Raw genomic sequence first — 12,081 nt, forward strand, 5'->3', positions numbered from 1 at the left:
GAATTTTGGTGGGCATTATTTTCCCTTTAAAAAAATTAAACACAAATTGATGCACGTGCTTTCACACACAATCTGTAAGAAGATCCCTGTGTAGCAATATTGATATTTAAATGCTTAGTATTGGGCTTGATTTGTACAACTTTTGGGTGCGTCTTTATGATAAAATGCAATAAGCTATTTTGGATACTGGAAGCAGTATGGCTGTGTTAACACCGCACTCTGGTTGCACTTAGCTATTATACACTGCCTCTCAGGGTATCTCTTGACAACAGGGTATTATGTTATGTAAATATACCCTTCATTTGGGACTGGAATAATACTCTAAAACTCACACCTTAGAAGCATATAATATGTATACCCTATTTAAAGGGTTTAACCGCCATCTGATACCTAATCTTTGCTTCCTACAACCAACTGTATTCACATCTTAACAGACAACTTGGAGTAAGAGAATCAGTAATTGGTGAACAAAACAAATTTCTGCTCTCTTCTGAAGTTCTACTGCTGTGAACTCTTGTACCTTAGTACTAGAGGCTCCATACTAAAGTATACACTTTAAGAAAATATGCTGCCATTCTTTAATGTACTCACTGTATTTAAGAGATACAGTGAAACTCAATTTAATGTATGATGAAATGCAGCTGGAAATAACTGTCCTGCCTGGTTCCAAAAACTAACAAAGGGAAGGTTTCCCTCTCTGTTTTGATAACTGCCTCAATTACACAATCAAGCAGTTCTGGGGCATCTCTTATTTCTGCTGTTTGCTTGATGTAATTTCAGCTAATGGTGCTTGTTGCCAAAAGCTGAGTTCTATAGTCAGAAGGCTGAATAGCTGGTTTGGCAATGAAGGATTTAGAATCTAAGGAAAGCAATACATGGACTTATTTGTGGAAAACTCCTCAACTTCAGTAGAAACCATGCATGAATGAAAGCCAGTACTCTACAGTCTGAAGTAAAGTGGTTTTCTCGATGCACTGGGAGTAAAGAGGGTTAAAAAACCAACAACCCTAAACTGGTCCTTTTTTCTTTATTTTAATTGGATGCAAACTCACAGTCCAGTCTTCTTTAGGCATATGGAATATATTTGACTTAAAACAAACTTATCTGAAGCATAGGTTCATTCCCTCTTTATATTTCTGAGTGCTTGGCAGTTAAATCAGTTTTTTTCATGGTATTAACTGTGGTTTTTTAAATAAAGAAGGCCAAATTAGCAATAATAATTTTCTTTGGCTGAATCCTTGAATGGGCTTATATTGAAAAATACAATGTAGTATTACAAAAAAAACCTGGAGATAAATGAATGGCAGAATAAATAATTTATGCTAATGAAATTACTGCAATTAGTAGTTCCACAATGACCCTTTTAAAAGCCACAGCTGTTAATGTCAGGAAGTGCTGTCACTGCTGACCTTATCATAAGAGAAAGTGACAAATTGAAAATGCAGGGAAGACCAATCATCAAAGAGGTCTGTTCGGGAACGATTAGTGTTTTCTGAAAAACAGTGTGAATTACAACCAGCTGCTCTCTGGCTCGGCATGTCTCCCATGCTGTGCCATTTTGTTAAGCTTGATAACAATAGTTATTTTGCCCCATTGAGACAAGTTGTCTCAGGCCACTTCCAGCTCTACCGGAACCCACTTCTTCCCTCACAGATTTACAAATGAAACTGTTGTTAGAGTGCTTTTCAGTATTGCTGAGTAGAGACTTCTCATAAGGATCATGACTGGGTACCAGCCAGTTCGAATGTAAGAAGGGTGTCTTTGGCCAGGAAGGTCACCTCTACTGTAAAGTTCGTGGGCATAATAGACATTTAAAAAGAAAGAGACTGAAACAAATTTCTGTTTGAGGCTGTATTGTTCAAATGTGCCTAAAATGTTTATTTCTGCTGTCCAGCCTCCCTTTAAAACAGATTTGTCTTTTACTTGATATTGGCTGGATTGTGCCACCTTTATGCTAACAAAGGATGTCCAAGTTGTTATTCACTTACAATTTTTAAAGACAGTATAGTTCAGCTCTCCCCCTTTGCAGTAATTTCTGTATTAGGTCCTTACTTCTAATGTCTGTTGTTGCAGTCAGTAATGAAGCTGGTATTTTTTTAAGCTTGCTTTAAAAGCCTTGAAAAGTAATGAGGTTTCTTACTGAGAAAAATTGTAAGTCTATCTGCACCAGCCTGATTGTAATATTAATGATGTAGGCTTGAAACGTTTAACTGCATCAACAACTACTCATGAGCAATTTTCCAAAAGATCTCTAAGCATTATTGACAATGCTTTGGTAAATTATGTGTGACTTTCCTAAGAGTTGGTGTAGCTCATTTAATTCATATTAATTGATTTTTAGGCTTCCCTTGATTAATTGAACTGGGTTCATCTTGTACAGAATGCAATAAATAATCATTAAAATGAGGGAGATGTGACTCCACAAATTATAAAGTTAAGTATGTTAGAAGTCATAGAGGACAAAATGGAAGTTAGTTACAACAATGGACTTAAGTCATCTTAGCAGCATTTTTATCTGTTCATTTTTATATGTAATAGAGGGGAGTGAGTTTAAACAGTGAAATACTTTTCCTTAGTCTTATACATGAGTGTACAGGCAGTCCTCAACTTACAACGTTTTGAGTTGCAATGTTTTGCACTTACAACATTTATAACTTGACCCTGTTTCAACTTTGACGTCAGTTTTGACTTTACAATGCTTGATCCGATGCAACACCACGCAAGCGAACAAGTTCGCTGTGTCGCTCATCTCCCTGGAGAACATCTGTGTAAACTTCCTTGGACACTTTACTTAAGAAAGCAGACAAGACAACAGAAAAATCTGCAGCCAAGACTCCTGAAAAGACTGCAGCCAAGAGCCCTTCAAAAAGTCCAACCAAGAGCCTTTCAAAAAGTCCAGCAAAATCACCTCAAAGAAGTCCTTCCAAATCAATGACTGCTATTTACAATATAAATACATTAATGTAGCTATGTTACTCATCTATAATTGATAAATACAAGATCCTGGGGTATTTTTGGTGAAAATAGGGTATCAGGCCTTGGTTCAGGACCCAATCCCCCATTTATAACCTTGTTTCCTATGAAAAAATTGGTTCCGAGTTACGATGTTTCGACTTAATAACGCAGTTTTCAGGAACCAATTGTGTCATAAGTCCGGGAACTGCCTGTATTCATGCATGTGTACACTTCATATTCTTAAATTTTGTATTTAAAAAAAAAATAAAGCTCGTGACTAATTCTCATGAGCTTTCTATTCCTGGCTTTCTCCCGGTGAACAGTGTTCTAAATCAAAGTAAGACTGTTATGAGCAGGTTTTATTTTGAAACAGTAGGAATTAAATGAACTCAAAGACTTTCCTTTGAAACTTCCTTTGAAATCCTCCCTTCTTCTCCACTTAACACCAAGTGGGTGAAGACAACACACTCCAGCCAAACTAATGAAGCTGACTTCAACATACATGAAATAATTGATTGACTATCTAATATAGTACCAACTGAAATCAGTGAAAAAGTTCCTTTGACTTCAGTAGGCATTGGGTGGGGCTTTAAGGACCTGGACACATGGCATATTTGCTCTGGTATAATTTACATAGTTTTCACTGGTCCAGAAAAACAATGTCAGGATCCAGAGTAGAAAGAACTATACTGTTGGTCCTGTAACAAGTATTACCAAAAAACCTTGCTTCTTCCACAAATCTTTATAGTAGTTTTAATGCAGACACATAGCATGCGATTTTTAAGCTTCTCAGCATTGTCTAACCTGATTCCTGCTCCAGTAAATGTGAGTATTATCACTGGCCTTCAGCAAATCAGTGACATAAGAACTGAGAGCTTCTGAAGTACTCCCTCATGAACCCCAATCCTATTTGATTCAAGTCAGTGGTGTAATTCCTTTTGCTTTGAGTAGGAATAAGATTCTGGATGATGGCAGTGGGGCTTTTAGGGATCAGTGGGGTCAAAGCAAGACTATGACATGCCTTCTATTTTAATTTTGACCTGAAACTAGGTTTTTAGGATTGCCAAATTAAAATGTCCAAATCCTAGAACATTAACTCTAGATTTAAGGAAACAATAGTGTTCATCTCTTACGACTTTTAGCTTTTTGGAATACTTAAAAATCATTTAAATATGTTGTGAAATATGTAGTGTGCAGCTTCTACGGGAGTGAAATCATACATTGACTTGCCAGCTAATTGAATAAATTGAATTTATTACATTTTTTAAAAAACTGGAGGAGGAGAATCATTTAGCTTATTTTAATATTATGCACTGGCAGAGTTATGTTATGAATTCAGATCTGAAAATTATTCTCAGTGGTGATGCTTGCTTAGTTTTGTAATTTAACCTGATGTATACAGCTGTGTTTAAAGTGTTTGTTTTGTCACAATAGGGTTTACATGTGTTTCTTTTCCTCTCAATATTTCATTAAGCCACACATTCAGAATTCCATTTGCCATTTCATGGCATATGCCCACACCACTGTGAATGACCTGAGTGCAAAATATCATCAGAATGAGAGGCAATATAACTATACCACTCCTAAAAGTTTTCTGGAGCAAATAACATTGTATAAGATCTTTCTGGAGAAGAAACGTGAGCAGATATCCAAACGCATGGAACACCTGATGAATGGCATTAAGAAGCTAAAAACAACAGCTTCTCAGGTAAGCGGTCACATTAAGAAAGTTACTCACATTATTTCTCTCTGTGACCCCTCTGCCCATACATCTTCCCTTTTTTAAGGAAACTATTTTTTTTTCAGTCCTACACAATAATTGCTGCTAACTTTATATACAAATGTCTCAACACTTTTTCTTTAGACTAGTTAGCTCTGGGATATAAAGTCAATGCTATACAGGAGTTCCCTAATGTTTGAAAATGTCTTCAGTTGTATTTAGTATCTTTCCAGTTCAAAGTGTCTCAAGGTATTTTTTAAGAGAAATGGGTTTACGTGCATCTGCTGTGGGATTGCCATAATCTTGCAATGTATTTATTAAAAACAAAAGTGTTCTATATATAAAATAGAAGTATTTCAAATCCCACAGGTACAGTATTTGCACAGCATTGTTGGGAGACCAAATGGTATATAGGTGTCCTGGTGCCTCAGGAGCTTTAAGTGTAAAGGTTCTCTGAGTTATAACACAGGGAAGTCAGCAAGTTTTGTAACTACCAGGAATTGTCAAGAAGTGTGGGATGGTTTCAGGGTTCCTCCTAAACAATTTTTAGCAAACAAAAAGAATCTTCCAACCTTCTGCTGGCTTGGAGTTTTAGTCCCACTAGTAATTTTCTTTCTCAAATTTGGCATCAGTCTCCATATCAGGTTAGGCAGAATCTCTTTTTGCTTAATGGTGTATCCCATCATATCAACCATATAAGATGCTTGGAGGGGTAGGAAAAACTGAAAGTGTGTGTTTAAAAACATTTTCCTTACCCATGGAAAATATGTTCCTGGATATATTTATATGACCTGTCAGGTGATAAATTGCTCTTACAGCAAACTGGTGGCCTTTGTTAACCAATACCTGAATTTCTCTAAACCCCTTGGCAAGGCTCCACTGGAGTTATTGCTTCAAAGTGATTGCTGAGCATTTTCCAACATGTCCTGTTGCTGCTACTTATATTGTTGCATTAGTGCCAGGCCCTGCGGCAAGGAGTTGAGACATCTGGTTTTGGGCTCTCGGAAACTGGACGACTTAGTGTTTGGGCACAGTTCTGGTGGGTGTAGTTAGATTGCTTTGTATAATGTGTTAGATCAACAAACTTCTTCGAGCCAGAAAAATTGAGCTACTGTATGGAAACAAACCGCAACAGGTAAATATGGAAAATAAGGCGTGGCTACTGTTGAACTTTGAAATGTTATTTGATCTTTGTTTTCAATGCCAGTTTTTATCCAAGTATCATACATTTATAGAACGGGGACATACATGTTTTATAAGCTTTTAGAAATACACCTAATAACAATGGCTCCAAAATAATGTTGTCTTTATTTTACTATAGGTAGAGGACCTAAAATCCAAACTTGCCTCTCAAGAGGCAGAACTGCAACTGAGAAATCAAGATGCTGAAGCTTTGATTGCTAAGATAGGGCTTCAGACTGAGAAAGTGAGCCAGGAAAAGGCCATTGCTGATGCTGAAGAGCAGAAGGTCAGCCTAATTCCACCATTTAGTGCTGTTGAGCTATATTTAGCACAAAATAAACCTTTGTAGGTGAAGAGTTTTGAACAACTTCCTCTCCAGGGAGCATAAAATCTAAAGAATTATTATACTTACACATGTAACAGCATTTCACACCATGATTACCACTTGACCTTTCTTTACATTATGCATTTTCCCAACCTTTTAGCTCTTTTAATGATATGAAAGAACAATAAATACTGAGCTCATTCAAGCATATAATGGATGTGGATCTTGAGAATCAGGCCTATTTGTAATATAGGAAAGGTCATAGAGCCATCTCTGAGCACTTCAGGTTTATAAAGGCTTTGGGGTTTTAGGTAAATTAGAGGACTTAATTATTATAGACATCCATTCCACTGCCTTCCTATATTAAAATTATTTTAGAATACAAAATTTGGAAATAAAGTCTGTATTAAAGATGTGTTGGCCAAATGCAGCATCTAAATTGCTTTTTTCTCTATTCAGCTTAGCTTTAAGAAAGTAACTAATTTAACTATTAAAAAGATAGAATTGCTTCTGCTGTTAACCTTCAGTGATGAATAGGTTTCATGAAGGGTTTCATTCTGAATCAAAACCACAAACCATCAAATAGGCCACCCTGTTTATAGTAAAAATATCACTAGTATATTTTAATATCATGTGGCAACTACAGATGTATTTAAGTTCCCCCAGACTTTAGGGAAGGACAAGCAAATTTCCATTATCAGCACCAGAAAGAGGAGTTTTCTAATATTTCAGAACACTTGATTATTTTGACGTTTTTGTGTCAGGCCATGAAAACTTCAAGTTGTAACTGTGTCAGGTGAGGTGTCAAACCTTTCACTTTTTTGTGGTGATGAGTTAGCTGTTTCACCCTCAAACTTTCAGCCTTATTCTGCTTTCACTGAAGACAAAGGAATGGATACTCTATTAGGACTTTTGTATTGCCCCAGATTCTGTTAATTGACATGCCAATTTACATGCCAATGTTACATGCCAATTTTTATACAACAATAAGCTTAAAGTCAAATAGTGGTGTTTTATTTGTGTATATTGGACTAGAAAGCTCAGGATCTCATCAATCATTTTTCAAGGGTCATTTTCCTGAATGCTTCCAATGAATGTAGTAGGATCATCAGGGAATATCCTTAACATAATTGCCTAATGAAGTAATTTTAATTAAGTACAATACATGGCATGATTATCCTGGGATAATCGCACCTCTAGGCAATTTTTTCAGGCTTGAGGCACGACTTCATGCCTTTAACAATGACTATACTCTCTTTAGTTGCTTTATTGCTCTTCCAAACAATTTTAATTGGGCTGATGGCATCTTTCTAGGTTATGTCAGTCTATAAATCATCTACTTTTTAAAATAGCTTTAAACATTAATACGAGCCTTTAATTTTGTTTAATATAAAAAGGGTTCTGCAAATAAGGATTCATTTTCTAGCTAAGTAGACCATGAATATTTTTCATAATTGATAAAAATTGATCATGCTTCTTTTAATTAGTTTAGCTTTCCCTCTGTATTGGTTTTTAATTAGAAGTTTTGAGAGTTTGCTAAGTTTTAAAGCTTTTCCCAGATGCTGCCTTGAGTGATACCCTGCCCATAAAGAAGTGAATAAGTAGGTCATCTAGTCTAGATGCCCAGACCTATGGCATAACTCTTAAGTTTGCATAAAAGGCTAGAAGAATTTGCTTATGGCCGTTGCTTATATTGAGTTTTAAAGATTGGTAACAGTTGCTGCTGGCTTGTGGGTTATTGCAGTTACTCTCTGGTGACATCAGTCTGTCATATCAGACTGGTCTTATAGATGTATGCATATTGTGATATGCTTTGCCTTCTGCTAAAGGAGCCAATCAAAGCAAAGAAAATAGGGTCACCATGCTAGTCCAACATAGTGCCGGTACTGCGAACAGCAAAATCTCTTTGGTAGAATGAGAGGGTGAAACCAGACTGACTGGCTATTCCACCCCACACCTCCCAGCTGATACAATGATCTGTATTTATATGGTTTTCCTCAGTCATCGCATTCACAAGTCCAATTTTCTTGTGCATAGGACTGTACTGCTTATTTCTAGCTTTCCTAGCAATTTAGCCTTGGCTCAGAAGCCCTCAGGTGTTGACTAACTAAATCAAATGCATAAGCTTTTGTGAGCAACAGCTCATTTCATCAGATGGAGTTGCTCACCTCTACCTGCCTTCTGCCTGGCTTCAGACTAACAAAGCTAAGTACTTCTTTCCAGTCAATTAGTGTGCCTTGTCTACTGTAGAACATATAGTCTGTTCCCATATATTAACATCAGTATCAGTAGCTTACTTGGACAGTTCAGCATGATTCAGAGAGGCAATGTGAACACAGTAAGATCTACCATCACATATTCAGTCTAAAATCCAGCCTAAAAACTCTGACCACTGTTAGACTTTACTTTGAATAGTGGCTGGCAGCATGTTGTATGCCATTTATTTCTGTTTTGCTAGTTTCTTCAGTTTTCTATGCATGTGTGGAAATATCTATAATAAATGGAAATACTGGGTTGCTGCCAGTGCAAACTGTTGTAAAAACAACTGCTTTAGTTAAGTCTTTAGATTCTTACTGCTACTGTAGTGCAAATATTAGTATCTTGATTGTTCTAGTACTGTCTTTCTCTGTAATTAGATGTCATTTAAGCAAGACCTAACAGGAAATATGTGTGAGAAGCTATTTCCCATGAGTTACAAGGCACCAAACTACATATAACTGACTTTAAACCTAGGCAATGTATCCTTAAAAATAAGTACAAATAATCTCCCAAATATGTAAATGCAAGTGATATAGAAACCCTTCATAGAGGCTTGTTGGCATGAGAAATTTTCAGTAATATAACCTGAGTGATTTGATTAGTTATATCAGTGACAAAGTTTGTATGGACACTTATTTCAATTTATAGTGGCTTATTCTTGTTCTTAGCTCAAACCAGAATAAGAACATCCACAGAGAAGGTTGCTCCAATTGAACTAAATTTAAAAATTAACAACTGAAATTAAATAAACACAGCTGTCTTGTGCATCAGCACAACTGTCTCTTCCTCCCTTTTCTTCCTTTGTAGAAGCATATTGTACTCTGTATCAGGCTTCAGACTGGTGTTTTTTCCCCCTCAAAACCTTAAATGTACTGAAAAATGCAATTTGATGCTTGTATTTGTGAGTTCAGATCAAATTTGGCAAGAAACTTTTTTTGGCGGGGGGGGAGGAAAAATATTTGAAAATAATCAGAATGCTCCAATATTTAGGGGTTTTGTTTTGGAAGCAGCACTTCGCAGGTCAAATTAAATGTTTTGCATCTACCTAAAATCATTTTTTTTTTTTTCAATTTCTTCAAAATACCCAAAACTGATGCTTTTTAAAAAATTAATTTCTTTGTCCAGGGTGGGATTGAAACCAACAAGAAACCCCCGTTATTTGCAGAGATCCAGTCTAGGGGAGGTATAGAAGAAGCCTGCAGTGTGAAAGAGCTGTACATGATTACTATAAAAATCAAAACAAAAAAACCCCCTTGCTAGTTGATATAAACAAGCATATACCAACATTAGAAACCTCTGTCTCAGGGTTAAACAACTATGACCAGATTTGGATCCTTAAGTCCATGTAAAACTTTAAGAATCTTTGTTTGAATAGGTAGCAGCAATCCAAGCAGAAGTATCTCTGAAACAGAGAGAATGTGAGGATGACCTGAGGAAAGCTGAACCTGCTTTAGTGGCTGCAACAGCAGCCCTAAATACACTTAATAAGGTAAGAGCGAGAAGACAGTTTAATCACTATGAACAACTTTTCCACATTTTAAAGCATATAAACAAACTAAGTTGCTCAGCCAATTGATTATATATTACATGGTATTACATTTTCTATAAAAATAAAGGGAAGATCAGGAATGAGTTTGAAGACCCTGGGATTGTTGAAGCAGTTTAGATAGGAAGGAGAAGCACCTGCATCTTTTGAGTTGTTCTGAATGTCTGGAAGTGTGGCAGTACTATGACACTCCTGTGTGACACCACTGTGACATGGGAGTTGTGTGTTTTGGGATTGAGAAGTGCATGTGTCCAGAAGAAAAACAGAAGTATTGATGTGTAGATTTTTTGCTTCTATTCTAAAAAAATAGTGTAATAGTCTTCAGCTTCAACAAATATATAGGGCTTTAAACTAGGTTCGTCACGGGATGGGTATGTATACGGGAATGCCAGCTGGGGGACAGCCAACCAGGAAGGACATGGAGAGCGTGGTTAGAGAGGTGTCAAAAGGCTGGAATGACACTGGGGCAGTAGGGAACCGGGGATTACCAACAGGGGGCTTAATACTAGGAGTATGAGGAATAAGCAGGAGGAACTAGCGCTCCTGGTAGCAAATAGGGAATATGATCTCATCGGAATAGCGGAGACCTGGTGGGATGCCAAGCATGACTGGGCTGTATGCATAGAGGACTATAAGCTGCACAGAATGTGTTGGGTAGGGAAGAAGGCAGGAGGTGTAGCTCTCTATGTAAAGGAGTGGTATGTCTCTTCAGAGATCCAAATTTGTTCAAGAGAAGCTCAACCTGAGACCCTGTAGGTCAAGATAGAGGAGGGACAAGAAGGGGACTTGATGGCCCTCCACACCAAGAAGAGCTGGATCTGAAATTTTCCAGAGAACTGATGCAGGCTGCATGTTCAGGGGACATGGTTGTCATGGGTAACCTCAATTACCCTGACATCTGCTGGAAGGAGCACTTGACTAGATCTGACCGGTCACATAGCTTTTTGACCTGTGTGGAAGTACTTTATTTAGTACAAAAGGTAAACAGGCCAAGCAGGGAGAAGGCTTTGCTGGATTTGGTCTTAGCCAAAGGGGACAACCTGGTGGGAGATCTGAGGATTGAAAGTAATCTGGGAGATACGGTGATTGTAAGATTATAGAATTCACTATCTGTCATAGGGCAGGGAAGTCAGCCAATAGGGCAGAGGTGCTTGACTTCAGAAAGGCTAACTTCAGTGAGCTTAGGAAAATAGTGGAAAAGACCCTAAGGGAAGAGGGACTGGAAGGGAAGGGAGTTCAGGAAGGGTGGTCATTCCTCAAAGGAGTGATCCTCAGAGCACAGAAAAGGTCCATTTCTATATGCAGGAAAGGTGGTAAAGGGGCCAGGAAGCCTTCTTGGCTTACCACAGTCAAGGAGTGTTTAAAAAAGAAAAAAGGATGCTTACGGAGTGTGAAAACAAGTAGTAGTCACCAAGGAGGACTGCACAAAGTATAACCTGTATGTGTAGGGAGAGGGTAAGGAAGTCAAGGGCAGTGACTGAGATCAGGTTGGCAACCAGAATCAAAGACCATAAGTCCTTCTTTAGGTACACAGGGATAAGAAGAAAAACGAGCAGAAATGTGCGGCCCTTGCAGAATGGGACAGGACAGCTCGTAACAGACAGTCATGAGAAAACTGAACTCTTTAATGAATACTTTGCATCGGTGTTCCTGCATACAAATGGTGGTCGCCCACCTGGTCGAATACTGGATGGATATGGGGAAGGGGGAAGGCAATTGCTAACCAATGGTCAGTGTCAAAGTGGTGAGAAAGCACTTAGAGCAGCTGAATGTCTTCAGGTCAGCAGGACTGGATGGACTATAGCCAAGAGTGCTGAGAGAATTGGCTGGAGTCATTGCAGGACCATTGGCGAAGATATTTAAAGACTCATGGTGCTCGGGAGAGGTCCTGGAAGACTGGAAAAGGGCCAATTGGTGCCAGTCTTTAAGAAGGGGAAGAAAGATCTGGGAAACTAAAGGCTGGTCAGTTTCACCTCAATAATGGGTAAAATTTTTGGAAAAATTATCAAGAAGTCCATTTGAGAGACTGGCAGAAGGCATGATGTTGAAGGATAGGTAACATGACTTTGTTGTGGGCAGGTCATGTCTGACCAA

At 37.9% G+C, this 12,081-nt stretch overlaps 1 protein-coding gene across 1 annotated transcript in view; it reads left to right on the forward strand.

The window, feature by feature from the left end:
- The window catches only part of DNAH11 (dynein axonemal heavy chain 11), a 270,897-nt gene that overhangs the window by 177,394 nt on the left and 81,422 nt on the right, over positions 1-12,081 (forward strand). Inside the window, exons 56-58 of the mRNA XM_019534456.1 lie at positions 4,430-4,663; positions 5,997-6,143; positions 9,817-9,930. Coding sequence (XP_019390001.1) covers positions 4,430-4,663; positions 5,997-6,143; positions 9,817-9,930 — 495 coding nt within the window. The remainder of the gene's footprint in view (positions 1-4,429; positions 4,664-5,996; positions 6,144-9,816; positions 9,931-12,081) is intronic.

The sequence above is a fragment of the Crocodylus porosus genome, unplaced genomic scaffold, assembly GCF_001723895.1.
Source record: "Crocodylus porosus isolate Cpor-Errol unplaced genomic scaffold, CroPor_comp1, whole genome shotgun sequence".
Classification (NCBI taxonomy): domain Eukaryota; kingdom Metazoa; phylum Chordata; order Crocodylia; family Crocodylidae; genus Crocodylus; species Crocodylus porosus.